Source organism: Cotesia glomerata, linkage group LG3, assembly GCF_020080835.1.
Source record: "Cotesia glomerata isolate CgM1 linkage group LG3, MPM_Cglom_v2.3, whole genome shotgun sequence".
In the NCBI taxonomy this organism is placed as follows: domain Eukaryota; kingdom Metazoa; phylum Arthropoda; class Insecta; order Hymenoptera; family Braconidae; genus Cotesia; species Cotesia glomerata.
The window spans coordinates 30503327-30527385 of record NC_058160.1 but is presented as its reverse complement, the minus strand read 5'-3'; the positions used below and the strand labels follow the sequence as shown (position 1 = coordinate 30527385).

The following is a 24059-nucleotide window of genomic DNA, read 5'->3' as shown; positions in this document are numbered from 1 at the left end:
TTCAGAGGAATTATTTAAGTTGGCAGCACTCTCGTAAATTTAAAAATTAATCGTATCGTCTTTTGGAAATAACGAGACTTTTGTGACCAGCTGAGTCATTTATAAATAAAAAAAAGTAAAAAATTTTATGTTTTTAATTGCAAATAATTAATAAATTTTCTATTATTAAGCAGGCGTGATTGTGAATTGTTGAGTAAATAATATTTAAGGAAATTTTTAAAATATAATTTAATAAAAAAAATCAATTTGGTAAATTTAATGACACGTGAATTTTGACAGCTTTTAAAATTAGTAAATAATATATATATATATATATTATTAAAAATTATTGAAGATATAATTTAAAAAATTATTTTGAAGCATTGGTAGAACAGGTTTCTTTTAAATTACAATAATTATCTCTGTATTATTATAATTCTACTTGTTATTATTATTAAAGTTCCAACATATGTAAGTGCATGAAGTATTGTTTTGTTTTGAACGCGGTAACTGTGTTTTTTTGTAATTTATTTAATGTAATAATTGTAATTAGTATAAATTTTTTTTTGTAATGTCAAAATAATAATAAGTAATTATTTATAGTTCTAAAAATATAAACTAATATATAAGAAATGTGTGTGTTACTCTGAGATAAGGAGTTAAGATAAATAAATGATGTTGTGTACTATTTTGTAAATTAGAATAAATTAGAAAAAATAAATAAAAATGATGAAAATATCGGCTTTGAATAAGGAGTCCAGTGAGGAGAGTGATGAAGAAAATACACCGACAATTACTAAAGAAGCCGAGGTAAAATTTTAAGTTTTTTATGGATAAAAAAATAGTTTTTATCTAGCATAACCTAGTCAGCAACATTGAGCCGGTATTGAAACATAATTACTGATATTTATTTTATTTTTCTTAGGAGCAAATCGCTCTATCGGAGTACAATAAAGGATTAGAGCTGAGAAAAGAAAATAAGATAGAAGATGCCTTGACTATATTTAAAGATTTGTTGGAGACTGAGCTGCTGGACCAGGTGGAGAAGCCTGAAGTTCCTGATGGACGAGCCCGGCCAATGTTGTCCTTGAAATATTGCTGCTTTAAAAATATCGGAGCAATTTATAACCAAATGGAAAATTATGAAGAAGCTATTAATAATTACTGGGAAGCTGCTAATCTAGATGCAAGTGATGTAATGCTATGGTGTCGTATGGGTACGATAGCGATGAAGACATCTAACTTAGAGTTTGCTTGCTCAGCGTTCAAGCAAGGGCTCACGTGTAATCCCAACCATTGGCCTTGTTTGGATAATATCATCACTACAATGTACGCGGTGCCAGATTATATGAACTGCCTGCTATACATATCTATGGCTCTGGAAAGAGATCCCAGTTACATCAAAGGTCTGGCGTTTCGTGAGCAAATATTCAAAGAAGTTCCGTATTTTCAGGAAAGTTATAAATTATTTAATGTCGACTGGGCGCTGGATCCGCCGCTGGACACTGAATTTGATAGGATTATTGGCGATAAGTTAATTGCTGAGGCGAAAGAAATCGCTGCCGGGTGGGTAGAATTTTGCAGGCCGGAATTTGAATTAAAACCTTTGCCGGATCTCTCCCTTCATAGGCCTTTCAAAAATCACTCCTGGCTAGACTTGGGAGAGAGTCTTGTAGAGATGCACAAGTATATGAACGATAATAATTTGAATTTTATCAGTAAAATAAAATTAGATATTCAAAATGAGGTTGAAGTGCTGGTAAGTAAAAATACTGAAGAAGAAAAGAGGGAAATTGAAGAAACGACTGTAGATATTAGCTCTGAACTGGAAAGTGTTACTGATGTTGAGAAAATGGATCACCGAGACTCTGCAGAGATTGAAGAAGATCAAGAGGTTCCGGAGATTAAGCTGGACAGTGAAATGGATGTCGATGGTGATGATGAGAAATCAAGCTCCAGTGATGTTCACATTATTGAAGATGAAGATCCGTTGAAATTGGAATCTGATATCGAGCAGCTAGATCAAAGCGAGCCTAAAATTCCTGAGGGTGTAGAATTCCTCAACAGTACAGTTTTTGATGAAGTGGAAATTATTAAGGCCAATGAAAGTCCTAATGACAATACTGAAAAGTCTGTTGAAGAAGTACAGGATAAGAGCGACCCCAAAGCTGAATCAGCTGAGAAAAGTGAAGGTAAGTCGACGGAAAAGTCAAATGACAAGTCATCCAAGTCAGAGAAGCCTAGTGAAAAGACTGAGGGCAAAGAGGAACAGCAGAAAGTTAAAAAAAGACGAAGAAGCTCTTTGTGCTTCTTGCAGCAGTGGGCTTGGAGCAGCAGCAGTATGAGAAGGTCTGCTCGAGTCCGCGGTTCCAATAGAAGAGAAGCTGAGAGAGATGACCTTCAGCTTGAAGAAATGGTACGAAGAATATTTCCTCCAACTTTGTTGCCTGACACCGCTAAAATAATCCGAGATGATCCTACCAAAACCATGGAGGACTCTATGGACACCATGGACTTGTATCAACTGTTTGCGCGTAAAGAAAACGGGAACAATGAAGAAAGCAAGAGTTCGAGTCCAGTTCCATCTCCGGATTCTCCGATTCAGAAATACTTTGGAACGGAGGGTGAAAAAAGTCAAGTTATTGATTTTATTAATCAGCACAGCGGTAAAAGCAACTTGATGATAATAATTGCGAGGTATACGGAATTTTTAAGTACTAAATGGAACCACGAGTGGCCGAAAGAACTGACTGAAATTTATCAGCAAGCTTATTTGTTTACACGAGAACATATTCCGCATGCTTCGCCTTTCGGTGACTCTTCTGAGGAAGATTCAATCTTGAAGTATGACGCCGAAATGACTTTGTTATTCAGCGAATTGCATACTGATAAATGGTTGGATAATAAGCCAGAAGTCTTGCCGTCTGCGACAATCGATAAATTCGGCACCGGAATTCCGTCTGAAGAACTAGGATACATTATTTTTGCAAGTGTCCGTGATAATTTATTAAATGAGGAGAATTTGATATTTTTATTGCGAGTATTATGGGTGAAGGCGAGTATTTTCTTGTGCCAAGGCGACACAGATATTGCAATTAAAAGCTTGGAAGTTCTTCTTCACGATATGGAGGAATTCAAGCAAAATTTTCCAGGATTATTAGTCAAGTTACCAAACTGTAAACATAATTCTCGCATTGATATGTCCGTAGTCCAGAAGAAGTTGACGTCAATAGAGCGTGGGCAGAAACTTGGCGAAGTCCAGAAACTTCACGAGGATAAAAAATTCTATGAGCTGTCTCTCGTGCTCAAGGACACCTTCAAGTTTGCCAAGCAACAGAATGATTCATTGACCAATGTAAAATTAAATATTGACCGTAAAAAGCAGCTGTCGATGCTGCTGGAAAGCTTGTGGCAACTGGAGCAGTACGAAGATTGCTTCATGTGGGGTGAAATTTGTCTGCATGAAGCTTGGCAGTGTTACAATAATAGTTCTGATGAAGCTGATCAGAAAAAATGGGTACCCAGTGTGCTGAACTGCTTGGAAAAATTGGAATCTTGTATTGAAATGGTTGGATCATCAGTAGTGAGACATTTATCTGAGAGCAAAATAACCAGACTTGTTCAAACATCGGTCCAGATTCTTTGTCATCAGTTGGATGTCCCGGACACAGCAGTGGAGATGCCCGTGGAGTCTGTCACGCCTTGGATTATTCTCCACCACATTCTTCAGTACGAAGATGACCGCGAGAGAGCCAAGTCTCGGTTCAGTTCAAAAGCCAAAGCCGCTGATGATCCTGAGTCTGACTCTGATGACGAAGACAAGGACATTCCTGCGCCTATCATGTTGCTCTTTGTGGGTCACGACTTCCTTGGTCGGCATTCCTGGTGCTGTATAAACGAAGCTAAGCTGCTTATTTTCACGATAAAAACAGTCGTGCCCAGAATGTGTAGCTCACGATACTCTGCGGTGAGGGAAAAAATCACTAAACATCTGGAAAAAATATTCTGGTGTCTGTATGGACACCCCAACAGAGCCAACAAAACAAAACCAAAACATCTTGAAGATCATGGAGTGCCTCAAATCCCACTGACATGGGACATTGCTCAATTACTCTTTGAATTCTACAAGCCAGATGTCCTGCCGGAGTTCGATACTCCTCGAGCTATGTCAATCAGCGCTGATACTAAAATTCTGTTCAAAAAAATAAACTCACTGGTTCCAAAGGAACACGATCCAAGTGGAATAGTTGATGAAATAAATTCTTATATCATAGGTGAAATAGAAGAAATGCCAAAAGTTAAAAAACCACTGCCATATAAAATAGATTCTTTGTACTATCTTCTTGGAGATTACTCATTTAAAAACAACAATTGGCTCTCTGCTACCAAGTATTATTCAATGGACGTTTGCCTCCATCCAAAAGCCTTCAACTCTTGGGTTGCACTCGCTATGTCTGTAAGCACTCTTATGGGGACAACTTTAAATAATTGTAAGCCTCTTTCAGATATCACTAAATTATTATGGCAAGCGAAAATCGCACAGTGTTGTTACCAAAAAGCCGTAGAGATAAAACCCGGTCACAGTGTCATCTGGATTGAGTATGGAAACTTTGTTTACATGGTTCATTCATTTTGTTCTCGCTTACTCAAGCAGGAGTCTAATCTCAGCATGGAAAAATTTGAGATTATTGAAAAAAGAAAGGAAGACACTTTGGATATTGCTGCTAATTGCTTTAACTCAGCTAATAATATTTACTTGGGGAACATCGAAGATGCTGCACAGATGCAAGATGAAAGATGGCTGTACCATTACATGCTTGCTAAAATAGCCGAGAAGAAGAATCATGATCCTCCAATATTTTTAGAACACTACGGCAAAGCCAGTGAATTGTTGCACAAGAATAATGCTTACTATCCCAAAAAAATTAGTCATAAAAATGCTCACTATTTGTCAATTGAAGCTTTGGAAGTGCATTATCGAATTCATGCAAGTATTTTGAAGCATCTGGAGCTGTTTGAAGGTAAACCGCTGAAGAAATCATTGGGTGACCTGTTTTGGAAACATTTGTTGGACTGCGCTAGCGGACCTTTCATGCAGTTTCCTTCTGAATTAAGCAAAAAGAAAAGAAGAGATGAGTCGAATTCAAATGATACTGATTATAAGATTCCTGTTAAAAGCTCGACTGAAAATACGACAGAAGTTGTGCCTAAAAGTCGGACTAGTTTAGATAAACGACAGAATAGTGTTGAGGAGATTGCTGTTATTGAGAAAAGCTCTGAGAGTAAATTAAAAAATGATAAAAAAAGACCGCGTGAGTCAGTAAGCGAGGAACCGTCTAAAAAATTGAAACTAAATGAAGAATCACATCTGCAATTGTGGGCTGGAGTTGTAGAAACTGTCGACGGTATTATTGATAAAGTTTGTGAACTCGACTTGCAGAATGAAACGAATCAAAAAGATGCTGATGAAGTCATGGTAATATCCAGCGATGAAAGTGATTGTGCAAGAACTTCAAAATCCCGAAATGAATATGAAAAGACACGTGCTATGGAGAAGAGGTCTGAGGAAGATAATAAAAGGAAAAATGCTCAAGCGGAAGAATCTAGCTCGACCAATTTGCCGGTCTATGACAATCAGGGAGATGCTAATAAAAGCGATAGTAAATGGCAGGCGAGTGATAGTCCGTCTTTTGCTACTTTTGATTTTGAAGATAAAGACAAAGCGGTTGAAAAGAAAAAGACTGAAGCTAGCTCGACTAAGGAAGAAACTACGTTGAGCCGACGTGCTTCGCAAGAAAGTACTACTAGTACGTTAACTTCCAGCACAGCAGAAACTAATAATTCGAGTTATAGCAGCAGCGATGAGTCTAGTAGCAGTAGCGATGATAGCTCCAGCAGTGACAGCTCTAGTGACAGCGATTCTGAATCTAGCGATAGCGATACTGAGAAGAAAAAACGTAGTCCTAGTCCTGTTGATAAAAAAGGTTACTATTTTATTTATTTATTTATTAATGAAAATTTTTAATCAATGGTTTTTATTTTTTTTTATTTCAGAAGAGTATTATTCTGAAGGAGAAGTCGCAAAGCTAATTTCATACTGTCTAGCTGGACTAGAACAGTGTGTCTTACGATTTCCCGAACACTACAAGTCTATCTACCGTCTTTGTCATTTCTTCTTCAACCACAAGGTTGCTAAAGACAACGACAAATGTCGTGATCTGCTGCTGAGTACATACAAGTGTCAATATTACACTGATCTTACTTTCCAAGGACTTTTTGCTGATAGAAAATCGACCAACTTTTTCAATGTGAGTTTTTATCAATTCATTTATTTAATATTCATTTATTTTTTTTTTAGCAAAAGTACAAAGAGAAAGTTGACATTTAATTCTATGAAAAATAATATAATAGTTTACATTTAAATTTATCAACGTCAATATTTCTAACAAATTCAACATTCTTCGGTTTTTTTGACACTCCATCGTAATCGATCATCAAAGCCCCTCTAGTCTTCCCAGCGGTGATAGGTAATGCGTTCATTTGTACTGCATCTGCTATTAGTTCTGGCCAGAGCATCACTGCTGCTACCATTACATCAGCAGGTCTCCAAGTTGAAGATTGACGGTTCAAGCCTTTAACCTCGGCTTTGTTCAGAAAACTTACAATCCGTGAATTTATCGCTCCTAATACATTCACTCTCCATTCCTTAAAAAAAAATATTTATTCATACATTTTTATTTTAATTTTTAAAAAAATATTTGTAAAATCAAACCTTGGAAACTGCTGCTTTAAAAACAGTCTCTTTAGGAAACAAAAGATTAATTTTCCCAGACTTCGGGGCATTTAAAACAATATAATTACTGTCAGGATCATTTCCAAAGTTGTAATCAGTAACAAGAGGTTTTTTTTTGCCTCCTATACATCCGCCCATAATATATAACCTGTTGATGTTGTTCATAAAATTAGAATCCAGAGTTACTGCAATTGCAATGTTTGTTAATGGACCCAGAACAAGTATGTCCAATTCTCCAGGATACTTTTTTGCCAAGTCAATTAAAACTAATGCTGCGTGAGCAGATCTATCAACATGACCGTGAATTTCTTCATCAAATTTGAAATCACCGAATCCATCGTTGCCAAAATAATCATCAAACTTGAATTCACCTACCAAAGGCTTCTTTGCTCCTCCATATACAGGAATCTTAAATAACTTTCTATCAGTATTAATAACTAAAAAAATTACATAATATTCTTACCTGCGATTTGGCGAGAGTGAGAGTTTTAAGAACATTTTGTTCAACATTCTCTTCATAAGTATTTCCGTAGACACACGTGATTCCAACGACCTCATAATTAGTATTATTGTTTGCACAAGCAGATAAAATCAAGAGAATAGCTGCTGAGTCGTCGGGTCCTCCATCCGTGTCAATTATTAATTTCTTCGAGCGTACGCTATCGCAATTTATCTTGTATTGTAAAAATAATTAATCATAAAAATAATATTTAGATTTTAACTGTACTTACTTTGTTAAAAGTTCTAGTAATATTAAAAATAATGAATAGATAATAAATTTATTCATGATTAGAATTTTATTTAGCAGTCTGTTGCAAGACTGAGTTTAATACTGAAGCCCACTTAAATTTTGACGATTCTCAAATAGTATTTTATTATTTTTATTAGTAGTAGGAGTAAACGTAACGTGGCAAGCTTAAGATTCTACAAAATAGATAATGCTCGTTTTTATTACGATAATAATCCGGGTTTTTATGACGCTTATTATTAAGTCTCACGAAAAGTTTACATAATTAAATTTTTCCTTTTAAAGAATTCATAATTAATTAATAGTAAATTTACATTAATTATTTATTATCAATGGTCTCTACTGTTAAAGTATTATATAACTTGAAATTCAACATTATTATTCATAATCACATATGACATTAACGTAATTTATTTAATTGCATTACAAAAAAGTATTAATTAAAGAAGTCCTTTCGCTCCAGTTGAGTCATAACAACTGTAGTAGTAAATTTTCAATAAATTAAAATACAAAACCCATAAAAATTCCTAAAATTAAAAAATAAATAGTATATGAGGCATTAATCGTTGAAATTTTGAATCTTTTGACTCCATTTTATTGTAGGTAACTTGAGAATTTTTTGTGATTTTTAAATATTAATTTCTCAATAAATATCTCGGTAACTGATATATTTTATTGCAAAAAAAGAAACCTGAATATTTCGAAAATCTGATTTTTAGTTTTTTTTTTACTTCATCTAATCCATGACTGATAGTATAATTCGGGAAATACTGCAAACGTCTGATTTTCTCGTAAGACTCTGAACAAATATTAACATTTAAAAATTTTATTTTTTCAAAAATTTGTCCGGTAAAGTATAATTTAAACCTCACTATAAGATAAATAAGGACCTTAACTATTAGAAAAAAATTAAATTTACTCATAATCTAATATTTTTTATTTTACATTGGTGGCGAAAGGACCTCCTTTTAAACTTAAAACAAAGCTTAATTTTTACTTGAAAAATTATCAAAGGTCAAGATTCTTCATTGAAAATAATTTATAAGCAATCTTTGAAATTCTTCGGCGTCAAATTGTTGAATGATTTCCACATTCTTGGGCTTCCCGCTTTTTTGGGCATAATCTATCAGCATGGCCCCTCTTGCTATTCCATCAGTAACAGGTGTCACATTAATATTAATCATTTTCTTTGCTAAAGACGGCCAGAGCATCACCGCAGCTGTCATTGCGTCTGATGGTTGCCAAATTAGAGATTCGGTTAGAAAAGTTTTCTTCTCAGCTTTGTTCAAAAAATTAGTGATGGTTGAATTTAGTGAGCCGAGTTTTTTGAGTCTCCATTCCTGAAAAATTCAAAATTTTATTTATTATAATTAAAAAAAAAAAAACATTAAATTATTTTAATGCAAATTAATTTAGCAGACGTTTAATAATTTTTTTAACAAATAAATTATGGCAAAAAAAATTTGAAAAAAAATAAAAAATGCAATTTTGTTAAAATAATTTTTTAAAAACAATTTATTTGTTATAAAAAAATTAAAAAATGGTCAAGACTGCTAACTTTAATGTCATATAATTTTAGTAAAAAAATTATTATAAAAAAATTTTTTTAAAAATATAAAAAATATAAATAAATTGTCAATACCTTTGGAATCTTTGCTTTGAGAATTGTTTCCCAAGGAAACAACATACTTGGTCTTTTCATAGTAACATTTAAAACAATAAAATCACTATCAGGATCAGTTCCAAAATTATATTCAACCCCCGGAGATTTATTTCCCCTCCCCTCAATACTTCCTCCCATAATATACAGTCTTTTCAAATTATTGATAAAATTGGGATCAAGTGAAATTGCCAGTGCGATATTAGTCAACGGACCGATAACAAGTACACTTAGTTCTCCTGGATACTTTCGCGCAAAATGAACTAAAGCTTCCGCGGAATGAGTAGTCGGATCAATTTCACCTTTGATTTCTTCTTTGAAATCAAAATCACCAAAACCATCTTCACCAAAATACTTATCCGATGTGAAGTTACTCATTAGAGGTTTCTTCGCTCCTCCATACACCGGAATCTGAAGAAACAATTTTCAATAACCACTATTAAGTATTTTCCAATAAAAGAAAACACTCAGAAGTTCAAAAATTAACTTACATCAGATGAATTAGCAACAGTAAGAGTTTTCAGGACATTTTTTTCAACGTTTTCTTCCTCAGTATTTCCGTAAGTGCAAGTAATCCCCACGACTTCATAATTGGTATCTTTTCTTGCAGATAAAACCAGTAAGATCGCTGCTGCATCATCAGCACCAGCGTCTGTATCAATAACTAGTTTCTCAGAGTGCACACTAATTAAATCCAAATTTTTTTTAAATTAATTTATTTAATTTATAATTAATAATTTATACTAATACTTACTTTGTTGTTGAACTTAGCACGATTCCAGACACTAAAAGTACTATTGACGCGCTCATAGCTCAGATTTTCTAGCAATTAACTATCCAATTAAATTTTCCGTCTTATAAACTCAACTCATGTCTGTTTTCGAGTTATCAACAAAAAAAATAAAATTATGACTTTGTAATAAATTCCATTTTTATCAATAACATTTAACTTTCCGTTTGGTATCCTAAGGACAACATTATTTAGTTTATCTTCACTAAACAATGAAAATCGATTGACAATCAAACATTAACGACTTATTTATCAGGAAACGCTCAATGGCAGAAAGAGTTTAAATATCAAACAGAGAGAATTATAAAATATAATCGCACATTTATTATCAACCGATCCTTGTAGAGATACAACGAGGTCACCAGGTTTACAACGCTCTTATAATAGATTAATTAATTAATTAATTTGCTATAAAGTATGCTATGATAAAAATTCTTTAAGCATCTGTTTGAATTCCTCAGTGTTTACTTCCTGGATTATTTCCACATTCCCGGGCTGTCCTGTTGTGTTTGTATAGTCGATCAGCAATGAGCCCCTGGCAGAGCCATCAATAACAGGAGCTACGTGGACAGTGGTTAATCTTCTCACCAAATTCGGGCGAAGCATCACAGCAGCCATCAGAGCGTCTGCTGAGTTCCATCCTGGGTTATCATAGCCCAGAACTTTAGATTCAACTTTGTTCAAAAATTCTACAAAGCTAGAATTGATCAAGCCAAGCTCTTTGGTTCTCCATTCCTTGAAAATCAAAGAAAATTAATAATTTATTTTAGATTTTTTTTTATAAATTCAAAAAGAAGGTACCTTGGTGATGTTTGATCCAAAAATTGTTTCCCACGGCAAGAGAAGATGCGGCGTATTTTTGGAAACACTCAAAACGATGTGATTGCTCTCGGGATCAGCTCCAAAATTAAATTCAACTCCTGGAGATTTATTTCCAACACCCGAAACACTTCCGCCCATGATGAAGAATCTTTTTACATTTTTAGCGAACTCTGGGTCCAGAGTCATTGCAATTGCAATGTTAGTCAACGGCCCGAGAGCTAAAACGCTCAATTCTCTAGGGTACCTTCGAGCTAGCTTGACTAAAGCTACTGCTGCGTGAGTAGACCGATCTACTTCACCAAGAATTTCATCCTTGAATTCAAAATCTCCAAAACCATCCTCGCCAAAGTAATTTTCGGCTGTATAGTTTCTCATCAAAGGCTTCTGTGCTCCTCCGTACACAGGAATCTGAAAAAAAATTTTTTTTTAGGAATTTTTAAAGCATTGAATTAATTTTCAATCAATTCTAAAATATTACGTCAGGTAAATTGGCGACTGTTAAGATTTTCAGGACATTTTTCTCCGCAAGGTCTTCAAAAGTGTTCCCATAGACACACGTTATCCCCACAACCTCATAATTTGTGTAATTTCTTGCACTCATTGATAAAATAAGCAAAATAGCTGCCGCATCGTCGGCTCCTGGGTCCGTATCAATCACTAGTTTCTCAGAGTATGCGCTAACGTAATCATTATATTTATAATCAATTTTTTTTAGCACTAAATAACACAGACAGCTGTAATACAATTTATCACATAAACCAGAACACATACATTTTCAAATCAAATCAATTTCTCCAAACATTTATATACTTTTGAAAGTATAAATTGATACTTACCCTGCTAAAACAGTAATTATAACAACAACCAGCAGAATTAGAATTAATTTTTTCGTCATAATAATTGTAATAGCTTGCTTAGCTGAGCAAACAAAAAAGATTTTTTTTCTCAAGCAACTTCTTACTATCTTGACACTACTCTAAAGAATTTGATCTTTTATTTATTTTTTTTTCTTTCAGTGTATGTATATATAGATCTTCATACATACAGCTTATCTTGTGATTCACTTGAGTACAATTCCGACCACTTTAGTGTCACACCAACTAACATGACCCTGCTTGCTTATCTATACAATTAGTCTCGTAAAAATTAAATATATTAAATAATAATAATTATTTACTTAACAGTAATCGATACTTTATATTAAAAACTATTGAAATAATTAAAAAAAAATTGTTATCTTAATTTTACAATAAAAAATAATAAATTAAATTTTTTTCAGGGAGTCTGGAGAATTCCAAATGATGAAATAGATCGACCAGGAAGTTTTGCATCGCACATGTCAAGATGTGTCCATTTATTGATGCAGGTTCTCAAAGAAACTGATGACAGCTGTATGCTGATGGAACTGTGTATCCAGTTGCGAAAAATTCCCGACGCCGACAAGTTCGTATATTTGTTATTTAATCTATTAGATAAGATAGCGATGATTAATTTTTATTTATTGCTAATCTATGATATTTTTTTACCAGGAAATATGTGCGAGATTCGGAGCGCGAGCAGCTGTCTCGACAAGCGTTTACGCTTTGTTTGCAGTCACTGCGAACACGTGTACAGTCTATGGGTCCTCCGAGCCCAGATACTGACCAACCTGATCAAATAGACTCCAGGACTCGGGTACTTTTGGATGTATACAGGATTTACCAACAAGTATCCAAGAACTTCCAGTCCAAGGAGATGCAAGCCTTCGCTACGCTGCTTGTGGACACTTACAAAGTCTACAGAGACATGAAATCTTCAGTGGGTAATCTTCTGGAGGACGCGATGCGCTTCTGCCACCAGCAAAATGCCAACAAGTCTAAATTGACTGCAAGTCAAACGTCCCAGCAAGTTCAGAGTATTCCTCCGCCAGCAGTCACGACTGCACCTTCTTCAACAACAGTGACACAGTCTCAACCGGTTCCTACCTCTCCGCAGACTTATCAGCAGCGTAAACCCTACAAAAATCCAGGAACTGGCAGACCACGCGGTCGTCCTCCGAATGTCAATAAAAATTATCCTAATTTAATGAACTCTTATTGTAACAACGCCAGCAAAAGATACCAAAATTATCTTGGTACTAATAACCAACCGCTGATGAATCCATTCTTCATGAACCATCCGCTTCTTGAGTCAAACGCAATGATGTCGATGTTGTCCTCGGGGCTCAATCCTAGTATGATGGATTCACTAGCAGCAGTTAATTATTTGAGCAATTTAAATCAAATGGGCAACTCTTTAGATATTTTGCGACAGTATCAAAACAATCTTCAATCAATGCCTTACGGTGGGTTCGGAAATATTCCTACAAGCTTGCCTAATGTCAGCAGTGTGCCCACAATGACTTCCAACACTGCTGTCGGCTCCGTTCCTTCAGTCAGTTCCAGCAACCTTGGATCTATCAACAGTGTAGGTAATTTAACAGTCCAACAACTGTTGAATCTCAGCGCTGCTAAATCTGGCTCTGCAATTACGACTAGTTCCACAATCTACAACCAGTCATCCTTCAAAACCACCACTGCAAGTTCTACCAAAGAATTATCTCACGGAGTTTCTATTTCTGCTGTCGGCAGTGGAAGTCAGCAGCAAAAATCTAAAACCAAGCATTCATCAATGAATTCTGACTTGAGTGTAATTAGTACTAAAAATATGCCACCATCTCAGCTAAAAACTGGAGTTTCAAGCAGCCAAGTTTCACTTTTGAAGCAATCGGTGATCCAGCAGCCAAAAACAGCGCCTCCGAAGCAAGTTTCTGCGCCACAGATCCGAGTTTCTAAAAGCTTGACTGAGCCACAGCCTGCTCACAGCTCATCTCTGTCAGTCTCTCCACTGAAGAGCGCAAGTCCATCGGGTATAATGAATATACCTTCCTCTCATCAAAACTTAGGCAACTCTGGGTTGAATATCACGCCAGTTCCCATGGGGCTGGCTTCTAGAAGTGGAACCTCCTTGCAGCACAAATTACAGAAGAAGCAAGCTCAGCAGGCAACTCTGCCCGTCAAGAAGCCTCGCACATCCAGCAAAGCACAGCATGCTGTAAATAAATTGTCGACTATGTTAAATATGGCGAATCCTGCTACTCTGATGGGTGCTTCTTACTTGCCACCTGAACTCAGTGGGATTTCCGTCAACCCAGTGAGCGCATCAATCAGTTCCAAGTCTTCAATCAAGCCCTCGGTGCGCAAGACCTCCAGTAAGCCTAAATCTTCGATGGAAATAACTAGCTCAATGCCTTCCTCGCTGGCACAAGCCAGCAATGCCGAAACTATCAGCATGCTCACTCAACTTCAACAACAACCTCATTTGGAAATAATTGCACAGTCTCAGTCTAAAGCTCATTCTAAATCAACTGATTTTAATAAAAATCCTCCGTTGTCATTTAGTGTTGTACCGCCTAAGACTGGTGATATTATTCGCACTAATATTCCTGATAGTGTTTCAATATTTGGTATTCCTCAAGGAAAAACAAGCAGTTCCACGTCTAAAGCCGATAAAAATGCTAATGAGAATGTTGAAATTATTACTTTAGATGATTAAACTTTAAAAATCACGTATCTATCTCGGCTGCCCAATTTCAAAACACAGTAATTAACATTTAAAAATTTTTTTTAAATTTTTCTTATTGAAAAAAAAGTTTGCCTGCCAAATTGATGAAAAATTTAATTTATGAATAGAAAATACTTGAATATAAATATTTTTAAGAAAAAATACTTGAAATTAAGGTCTAAAACTTATAAAAAAAATGCAACAATATTAAAAAAAATTAGGTATAAAAATTTTGCAGCTACTGTGTTTTAAAATTAGACAGCCGATTTTTTCTGTAATTTGTAAAATATTTAATGTGATATATGAAATGATGAAGTACATTTTTTAACTAGATTATAAAAAACTTCAAGGTGAAATTATTTATTTAATCATTTTCGAATAAACATACATTTATATTATTTTATTGAAGAAATAGAAAATTTATTTAATAATTATTTAACTCTGCTGGAAAGCATTGTTGTCCCAGTGACACCTAGTCCATGAACAGCAAAAAGCGAGCCTGCAAGAGGCTGATCTTTTAGCTCTGCATCGGTCAATCCTTTGCTAGCGCTGGTCACAAAAAGAATGTCTTTCTTCGGGCCACCAAAAGCAACACTGGTGATTTTTGTTGCCGGCATTTCGATGGTTTCCAATAATCTTCCAGTTCGCGGATCAATGTGAAGTACCTGAAGACAAATAAAAAAATTGTACTGTAATTATAAATCAACAGGTAAGTTTAGAGTAATAATTAAAATTATTTAAAAACCTTTCCACCGTCGTAAACAGCGACCCACAGATTTCCAGCCGAGTCAATAGTCATTCCGTCGGGAAAGCCGGTAATTTTATTCTCCTTGAGATTAAATACCTTACGCTTGTTAGCTGAACGGTAATATCAGTAATTAGTAAAATAATTGCCGGTAATTACTTGTAAAATAATAGAAAATATTTTTATTCTTACAGATGTCTCCAGAGTCATCGTTGTAATCATAGGCGACGACTTCGAGGGAAGGACTATCGATGTAGTAGAATGAATCTTTGCTGTGGCTCCAAGCGAGCCCGTTGCTGATGCTGACTGGAGTTACTAATTTCGTTGGAGTTGCGTCTAATGAGAATCTGTATAAAGAACCTTTTTCCGGAGTGATCACGTTGTCCTTCTCACCCATGGTGCCTGCCCAGAACCGACCCTTCGGGTCTACCTTGCCATCATTTATTCTAGTGTCATCACGGTCTATGTCGACTCTAGCGAGAGTCTTGACTTCTGGGTCTGGATTGTCAGTACTAGGGTCCCAAGTCATGCGGACTAATTCATTTCCACATCCCACGATGAATGTATTGTTTACACCCGCAACAGGTACTGCTACACCAACTGGACCATGCTCTAATTTTTAAATTATTTATTTTATTATTACAGTTCATTTATTATTTAAAAATTTTATAATAGTAAAGTTAGCCGACGTTTTTAATTTTTTTTCAATTAAATTAGAACTTAAAAATATTTTTTTAAAATTGCACTTACAGTTTTTCAAGTTTTTTACAAATTAAATTTTTTTTTAAATAATTTTTCTTAATAAAAAAAATTTTTTTTTTATTTTTTCGGCTAACTTTATTTTCATAAAAATTTTAATGATACTGAAATTTTATTTTTAAAATTTTGCACTTGTAATTTTTTTTAATTTCTAGATATGGAATGTTTTTATTAAAATTTTTTTTAGTAATTTATAAAATCATAAAAATAAAAAAAAACAATTTCAGAATCATAAAAATTTTGAAGTATAAATGAAGATTATATTTACTTAAATACGCATGAGTAATTTTTTTTGTTTCAGGATTCCAACAGTAAATTTTTTGCTGAGGAATATCAACATAGTAAAGCAGATTTTTTTCTTCATCCCAATGAGGACCTTCTGAAAGATCATACTTACCCCCAATTGGTTCTATTTTCAATTTTTGGCTCCTGAAAAAAATACAGAGCATAAGTAAATTAAAAAAATTTTAATTCAAGTTTTATTATCACTAATTTATATAAATTATTCTGTAATTTAAAATAAAAAATTACATTTTTCAGAACGAAAACTCAATTGACAGTAAAAAATATTTCACAGAGTTGAAAAGAATGTGAACGTGAGAACGCCCAACGATTAACTAAATTCTACTGTACTCGCTTCTTAATAAGCGATGACCTGACTACTACAGATAATTACATCCTATCTCTGTTATTAAAACGTTGCAGGAGACCAATCGCAAGACCGAACGTCGAAACATGTCACGTGCAGATTAAACAACACTTGAGTTTCTTTCAGATAATGCAAATTTTTTTTTAGATTTATAAATTGATTTTTTAAAACCGATCAGCATACTTGAAAGTTTAAAAAATAAAAAACACGCGTATATATATATATGAACATTTATATAATAACTAGTTTTTCATTAAAAAAAACTTACTGTCCAAGAGTCATATCAACTAGAAGCAAACAAATAAATGAAAATAATTTTTTCATTGTTACAATCAAGAATTATAAATGAAAATAATTATATTTACTGAACAGTTATTATGTTTGCTTGAATTGTAAATCTTTAATGAACTGAAAATGACATTGAAAGTTATTTATATATCGTACGAGAAAGTTTGATTTGAATAATCATTCTTACCGAGTATTTCACAATTAAATCCACTCAAGTAAGATATATTATTTATCTAAATGTGTTTATTTATGTTTTCATAAAATTAACATATTTTATTTGTTTTCAGCTAATTAATAAATTATGGAATAACTATGAAGGATAAGATTTGCATTTACAGTTTCAATTTTCAAGAGTAAAATTGCAGTGACCTCAGCCTAGTTTTTTTTTTGTTAAATAAAAAAAACTACAGAGTAAAAGACTCAACTGCAGTTTAAACCTGGTTTTTAATCATTTAAAAAGATAATTAAGTACGCATGCGTCAAAGATCACTGACACACAATGATAAAATTAAAGCAAGATTAAATGAAAATTATTTAACAAATTTAAGTAAGTCAAATTTATTTAATAAATATATATCTAAAAATTCATTACACAAGAACGAATTGGAGATCCTGAAACACAGAGATTATGAAGAGCAAAAACGCTTCCTGCCAAAGGTTCTTTTTCCGATTGAGTGGCGTTCAATTTATCCTTGGCACTGGTTACATAGAGGATATCTTTATTTGGACCACCAAAAGCAACGCTGGTTACAAGAGTTACTGGCATTTTTATTGATTGAAGTAATCTCCCAGTTTTAGGGTCAATTTTAAGTACCTAAACAAAAATATAAGCTGGAGAATAAATAAATAAATAGTAAGTATTATTTTAAAAATTATTTTTACCAATCCTCCACCATGGTTAGCCACCCAAAGATTTCCCGCTTTGTCGATGGTCATACCATCTGGGATTCCCGTTAGATTATTTTTCTTCAAGTCGAACATCGTGCGCGCTTGTTAGCTAGAAAATTTTTATTTTTACATTTTAAATAATTATTACTTATGATCTTATGAATTTTTATTGTAGATCATTTCTTGGACTTACCTATGTCTCCAGAGTTGATATCGTAACTATATTCATCAATTTTGTACGCAAAACTATCGATGAAGTAAAACGAATCGTTGAAATGGTTCCACACAAGCCCATTGCTGATATCGACATGGTCAATAATTTTTGCTACGGTGCCGTCGTGGTCGACTCTGTACATCGAACCTTTGTCTGTAAGAGGAACTCCATTTTTTTCTCCCATAGTTCCGGCCCAAAGTCGACCTCTTGGGTCGACTTTTGCGTCGTTGAATCTTGTGTCGCTGATATCTTGATCGACCTGAGATATGACATGATACTCAGGATTTAGGTTGTTGGTCCTTGGATCCCAATGGACTATGATTATTGATGTTTTACATCCTGCGATAAATGTATTATTTCTTCCAGAAAGGGGAATCGCGTAACCAACTGGACCACAATCTAAAAAGAATTGATTTAAAAATAATTAAAGTAATTTTTATACTTACTCAAATAAGTGTGAGTTATCATTTGCGTAGCAGGATTGTAACAGAATATATTTTGGCCCGGAATATCAACGTAGTACAAAAGATTTCTTTCTTCATCCCAATGGGATCCTTCAGCAACAGTGTAAGGCCCAGCAATATGTTCAATTTTTAAATCATTTGGGCTAACAAAATAAAAAAATCAAATTATCAAATTCAAGAGATTGAAATATAAATTCAGTAAACCATACCATTGTCCAAATACAGTATAAGTACTTGAAAAAATTGCTATTGTAATAAATAAAATAAGTATAGTCTACATCGCTTGATTTTTTATCATTGAAAAATTTAACTGAGTTTACGTGAAACTTATTCTGTATTTTATAAGTGATTAAAACCATTAAGCTTGAATGACTTTTCATAAAAAATCATTAACTTTTAGAACGGGATGGCGTACAATAAAAAATTATTCTTACCTTATAAATGACCTAATAAAATTTTTTTCGGTGATAAATTTAACTATATTAAGTAAATGATTTTATATTAAAACGTTTGAAATATCAAAAACAATAACATTCTTTTTAAATGTTATTGACTTGACTACTTTTTATTTTTGACCAAGATTACCCCACGGATAGGGTCAATGTTTGAAAAAAATTAAAGAATATTTTTAATCTTCTACTAAAAATAAAAATATTTGTAATATTTTAAAGCAAGTCGATTTTAATGGTAAAACACAAATAAATACATATTTTTGGTCATAGTATGAATATTTAATATCACAACAGTAATAAAGTCACTAGATTGTTATAAAAACGATTTAATTTTCTTTATTTTACCATTAAAATATGATTATAATCATATTAAAAACAAAAATTATTTCAAATTAATTTTGCAGGGGACCATCGGCAATCCAGAGGCACCAAGCCCGTAAACGGCGACAACTGACCCGGCTAAGGGTTGCTGTTTCAGAAGATCTTCAGGCATTTTATCTTTGGAAGACGTCACATAAAGAACATCTTTATCGGGGCCTCCAAAAGCTACACTAGTCGCATCTCTCATCGGCATCTTGATAGTCCTCAACAATTTACCAGTCTTCGAGTCGATTTGAAATACCTGAAAAAAAAAATTGCAAATAATTTCTACAATCTAGAGAGACAAAGTAAAATAATTGATGATCTTACTGTTCCACCGCTATGATTAGCAATCCAAAGGTTTCCCGTTTTGTCAATGGTCATCCCATCAGCGATGCCTGTTATGTTGTTTGCTTTGATATCAAACAATGTACGTTTGTTCGCTAGATAAATATAATTAAAATTATCATCCAATTAATTGTTTTTTTTATCAATTAAAAAAGACTAGCTGATATTTTTCTAACTTACAGATATCTCCAGTAGCGTCATCGTAGTCGTAGACATCAATAACGTATGCAAAACTGTCGATGTAGTAAAATGAGTCTTTATTGAGACTCCAAACGAGTCCGTTGCTGATGTCAACTGGGCTTATCATTTTTTTCGGAGTACCATCGTAGTCAAATCTGTACAAGGAACCTTTGCCGGAGACTGGAAGCCCGTCTTTTTCACCCATAGTTCCGGCCCACAGTCTTCCTGCCGGGTCAACTTTTGCGTCATTGAATCTGGTGTCACTGACACCTACATCAACTTGGCTGATAAATTGTACTTTAGGATCCAAGTCATCAGTGGCTGGGTCCCAAGTCACCTGGATTAAATTTGTTCCGCATGCTGTTATGAAGGTATTCCTCTTATTGGCGGCAGGTATCGCGAATCCAACTGATCCACATTCTAGTTCAGAAGAAAAGACAATTTTTTATTAAATGATTATAAAAGAAGAAAATTTTACTTACTCAGGTAAGCGTGAGTTACTTTTCGAGTCGCTGGATTGTAACTCAATATTTTGTGGCCAATAATGTCAACGTAATAAAGCCGATTGTTCTCATGATCCCAATGTGGTCCTTCAGCGCACATGTACGGCCCGTCGATTCGTTCAAATTTTATTCCTTTAGGACTCCTGAAATATAAGTTTGTTTTTTTATTTTCTTTCACTTTTATTAATTATATTATTTTATTTTTTTAGGTACCGTTCTGTGACCGGGGACATCGCTATCAAAAATTGATAATTTATAAAAAATGTAAACATATTCATGGCTGATTTTTGCGTCAGTACTAAAAGTATTAAAATAAACTTGTTAAGTTCAACGCATACGGTGTAATTTAAATAGCCATTGAACTTGAAGTTAAAAAAAAAACAAGGAATGGTAATTATGATAACAAGTACTTGATAAAAGCTTGCACTAGTTTATAAATATAATTTACAATTTTATTGTAATAAATTCAAAATCTAATATGGTATTTTGGGAAGTAATGGTATATGTGAATAGAGTAGATTTAATATGGAAATTTAGATATTTATTTAATTTAAACTAATACACGCGTGCACCGAAATTTCACGATTTGTAGCTCAAGGGATGTTCTAACTCAAATGACCTCACTTCATTAGCCCTCAGTGTCTTAACTCTCCTAGAAGAGAGGGGTACCGATGGCTAATTACAAGTAAGTATAGAGGTATATATATATATATATTTTTTACGTAGTATTGCGTAGTATTGCCGAAATCAAATAGATAAAAGTATTTCCGAAGAAAAGTGTATGAGAATGAATCAAAACAACTCGCTACCCATCAAAAAATCATTAACAAAATATTTATGACTTAATCCTAAAGTACTTCTTAGACGAGAGTGGAAGAAACGAACTTCACAGTATTGACATTTATAAAATTATCGCTTCACTGTCTAAAAGAGAAATTATTCAATTTTAACTCTATTAAGATTCCCGGGTAAATAAATATGTTTATCAAATATTTACATATTCGTGTGTTACATTTATAAAAATATTTTTTAAAATTAAGTAACTTATTTGAAGAAAAACAAAAATTTCCATGACTTTGAAAAGTAGCTCCTGTCAATTTTTGTCATTTTTATAAACAAGTTGAGTATTTTATATTTTAAATAAACACAGGTTCAAATTTTTCAAATTTTCTAGTTTAAAAATACTTTTTAATCATTTATTTGCAAAAAAAAAAAAAAAAAATGGAAAAATTTCACTTAATTTTGGCATAAAATATTTTTGAATTTTTATTTTAAATTTCATCACTGACTTTTAATAAAATTCACATATTATTATTTACTTAAATTAATTCCCCTAACCACACAAGCATAATTGTTTACCTGACATCCATGACAATCGATGTAATTGAATTTCCAAACTGAATTAACGATAACGTCGTTCAATAATTTATATTACTCTTAAATTAATGAATTTTTATTCAATTTATATAAAACTAAAAATAAATATTTTCACAAGTTGAGTGACATATTATCAGTTGAATTTTAGCCAGCTTCTAAGAAGACAATCTAAAGGAATTTTCAAATGAGATGTCACTTGAAGTAGCGTCAACAATGTATAAAATACAACAAACAACGTTTCAATGCAACAAACTGACAGAAAGACTTAAATAACTTGCAGGGTACCCTCATGCGGCCGTTACTTCAAAGAGTCTGTCGTATAAATAAATACCTTTCAAGAGATTAAGTACGCAAACGTACAAGATTATCGACAATGCGCGCTAGATACAAAACACATCCGTTGCTGCAATTGATAACAATTTTTTTATTCAGCAAGATTATAATCAATAAACATTATTGTGTAAGTACAAACATTATTATTTTTCAATGCTAACTCTCAATATATCAATATAATCATATTGTTTATATAATTCTACTAGCAAGCATAGGAGAGCCAGAAACACCAAGACCATGAATAGCAAAAACAGAACCGGCAAGTGGTTGTTCTCTCAATTGGGACTCGCTCAGTTGGTCTCTTGCTGAAGTAACATACAAAATGTCTTTATTACGGCCACCAAAAGCAACACTGGATACCTCAGTCACTGGCATTTCAACTGATCGTAAAACTCTTCCAGTTTTTGGATCAACTTGAATTACCTGAAAACAATTTACCATATTAAATTGATATTTTAGGTAAAGATATTTTTATTTTATGAAAATGAAGTATAATATTAAAGTTAGCCGACATTTTTAATTTTTTAATATTTTTTCAATAATTTTTTCAATGAAAAAAAATTCAAAATTTCAAAATTTTTAGAAATTTTTTTTTTGAAAAAATTTCAACTAAACAATTAAAAAAAAAATTTCACATGTAAAAAACTTGAAAAACTATAAGTGCAATTTTTTATAAATATCGTTTTATTTGTAATTTAATTAGAAAAAAAAAAAAAAAAAAAAATCAAAAATTTTTAGACGTCTGCTAACCTCAGTGTCATTTTATTTTTACCCTTGCACCACCGAAGTTGACCGCGACCCAAAGATTTCCCGCTTTGTCAATTGTCATGCCATCAGGAATGCCTGTTATATTGTTTTTCTTGAAATCCAACAAGGTCCGTTTATTAGCTGGATTAAAATATTTATCCAAAGATTATTGACAATATTTGTTTATAAAAAATGATAAAAGATATTTATATTTGGCTTACAGATATCACCAGTGGCGTCATTGAAGTCATAGACAACGATGTTGTATGCAAGACTGTCAATATAATAAAATGAATTGTTGGAATGACTCCAAACAAGACCATTGCTAAGGCTGATTGGAGTTATCATTGTTGTTGGAGTACCATTGTATGCGAATCTGTACAATGAAGCTTGATCCGGTGGGTGAGCCTGTCTGCTGCCAATGAGCATTGTTCCGGCCCAAAATCTGCCTCTTGGGTCGACTTTTCCATCATTTAATCTTGTATCTGGAACACCGGTGTCAACTCTTGAAAGAACTTCAACCCGAGGGTTTCTATTGGTGGTAAGTGGATCCCAATAAACTTGCACTAATTCTCTACCGCAACCCGCAATAAATGTATTTCTTCTTTCAGCTACTGGTACGACGACACCTACCGGTCCACATTCTAATTTCAACAAATAAATTCAACAAATTATATAGTTTTTAAATATTTTTTAAGACTTATTTATTAATACCTAGGTGAGTATAAGTTATTATCCCGGTAGTTGGTTGATAACAGTAAATTCTTTGCTCCGGAATGTCAACAAAGTAGAGAAGATTTCTTTCGTAGTCCCAGTGTGGACCCTCAGCCAAAACATATGGCCCAGCGATTCTGGTGATCTTTACATTATTCTGACTGTTAAATTAATTTATAATTATTAAACTAAATATTTATAATCTGATAGCAGTAAGGTTAAATTTTGAACAAAACTTACCATTGTCCTAGCGCGAAACTAGTAACAAAGAAGACTATAAATGAAACTCCAAAAGTTTTCATTTTTTTTCTTCAAGCTAAAATTTATCAATTATATTTATTAGATCCTTTTGCACGAATATAAAAATTTGAACTGACCTGCAACAGAAACCGGGACTATTTATAAGAAAATTATCAGCAATAGTCCTGTCAGAATATTTTACAATAAATAACACTGTTTATCTAAATTATATATAATTTATAAATTTTTTTATCATTCGAATTTCTGAATTTTTATCTGCTAATTAGCGGCTAATTAAATATTTAAAATTTTTTTGATTATTATAAGACTGACATTTTAAGGAATACTTTGAATATTCTGCAAAAAAGATGTGCGCATGCGCAGTAAAACCGCGGATTGCGCGCGCATATAATTAGCGATACTC

General features: G+C 33.2%; 7 protein-coding genes and 1 long non-coding RNA gene across 10 annotated transcripts; 2 read left to right on the top strand and 6 right to left on the bottom strand.

Moving 5' to 3' along the window:
* Window positions 1-473: 473 nt before the first annotated feature.
* Window positions 474-14438, top strand: LOC123260461 (calcineurin-binding protein cabin-1-like). The gene is made up of 5 exons (XM_044721563.1): window positions 474-789; window positions 905-5963; window positions 6034-6287; window positions 12072-12235; window positions 12322-14438. The coding sequence occupies exons 1-5, from the start codon at window positions 706-708 to the stop codon at window positions 14363-14365; spliced, it is 7605 nt and encodes a 2534-aa protein (XP_044577498.1). The 5' UTR covers window positions 474-705; the 3' UTR covers window positions 14366-14438.
* On the bottom strand, window positions 6311-7939 carry LOC123260468 (probable uridine nucleosidase 2). Its single transcript, XM_044721573.1, has 4 exons — window positions 7504-7939; window positions 7236-7431; window positions 6752-7180; window positions 6311-6684 (listed from the first exon to the last, which is right to left on the bottom strand). The coding sequence occupies exons 1-4, from the start codon at window positions 7557-7559 to the stop codon at window positions 6370-6372; spliced, it is 996 nt and encodes a 331-aa protein (XP_044577508.1). The 5' UTR covers window positions 7560-7939; the 3' UTR covers window positions 6311-6369.
* LOC123260469 (probable uridine nucleosidase 1) lies at window positions 8530-10063 on the bottom strand. The gene is made up of 4 exons (XM_044721574.1): window positions 9935-10063; window positions 9672-9864; window positions 9163-9591; window positions 8530-8860 (listed from the first exon to the last, which is right to left on the bottom strand). The coding sequence occupies exons 1-4, from the start codon at window positions 9988-9990 to the stop codon at window positions 8546-8548; spliced, it is 993 nt and encodes a 330-aa protein (XP_044577509.1). The 5' UTR covers window positions 9991-10063; the 3' UTR covers window positions 8530-8545.
* On the bottom strand, window positions 10272-11884 carry LOC123260467 (uncharacterized protein C1683.06c-like). 2 transcript variants are annotated; one of them, XM_044721571.1, is made up of 4 exons: window positions 11629-11884; window positions 11271-11526; window positions 10772-11200; window positions 10272-10705 (listed from the first exon to the last, which is right to left on the bottom strand). In XM_044721571.1, the coding sequence occupies exons 1-4, from the start codon at window positions 11685-11687 to the stop codon at window positions 10391-10393; spliced, it is 1059 nt and encodes a 352-aa protein (XP_044577506.1). In that variant the 5' UTR covers window positions 11688-11884; the 3' UTR covers window positions 10272-10390. The 2 variants fall into 2 exon arrangements, with proteins under 2 accessions (XP_044577506.1, XP_044577507.1); XM_044721572.1 differs by having other exon boundaries at window positions 11271-11469; window positions 11629-11881.
* A 307-nt stretch (window positions 14439-14745) lies between the features above and the next one.
* On the bottom strand, window positions 14746-16886 carry LOC123260470 (regucalcin-like). 2 transcript variants are annotated; one of them, XM_044721575.1, is made up of 5 exons: window positions 16796-16886; window positions 16147-16307; window positions 15312-15731; window positions 15120-15232; window positions 14746-15039 (listed from the first exon to the last, which is right to left on the bottom strand). In XM_044721575.1, the coding sequence occupies exons 1-5, from the start codon at window positions 16849-16851 to the stop codon at window positions 14806-14808; spliced, it is 984 nt and encodes a 327-aa protein (XP_044577510.1). In that variant the 5' UTR covers window positions 16852-16886; the 3' UTR covers window positions 14746-14805. The 2 variants fall into 2 exon arrangements, with proteins under 2 accessions (XP_044577510.1, XP_044577511.1); XM_044721576.1 differs by lacking the exon at window positions 16796-16886 and adding an exon at window positions 16410-16545.
* Window positions 16887-16904: 18 nt separating this feature from the next.
* LOC123260471 lies at window positions 16905-17209 on the top strand. The gene is made up of 2 exons (XR_006508465.1): window positions 16905-17030; window positions 17103-17209. It is a non-coding gene; the product is annotated as an uncharacterized LOC123260471 (long non-coding RNA).
* Window positions 17210-17514: 305 nt separating this feature from the next.
* On the bottom strand, window positions 17515-18593 carry LOC123261482 (regucalcin-like). Its single transcript, XM_044723078.1, has 5 exons — window positions 18586-18593; window positions 18364-18527; window positions 17897-18316; window positions 17698-17812; window positions 17515-17629 (listed from the first exon to the last, which is right to left on the bottom strand). The coding sequence occupies exons 1-4, from the start codon at window positions 18591-18593 to the stop codon at window positions 17784-17786; spliced, it is 621 nt and encodes a 206-aa protein (XP_044579013.1). The 3' UTR covers window positions 17515-17629; window positions 17698-17783.
* Window positions 18594-19200: 607 nt separating this feature from the next.
* Window positions 19201-23785, bottom strand: LOC123261481. The gene is made up of 9 exons (XM_044723076.1): window positions 23636-23785; window positions 23396-23556; window positions 22903-23325; window positions 22707-22822; window positions 22128-22357; window positions 20204-20367; window positions 19722-20141; window positions 19524-19636; window positions 19201-19455 (listed from the first exon to the last, which is right to left on the bottom strand). The coding sequence occupies exons 1-9, from the start codon at window positions 23695-23697 to the stop codon at window positions 19216-19218; spliced, it is 1929 nt and encodes a 642-aa protein (XP_044579011.1). The 5' UTR covers window positions 23698-23785; the 3' UTR covers window positions 19201-19215.
* Window positions 23786-24059: the final 274 nt, after the last annotated feature.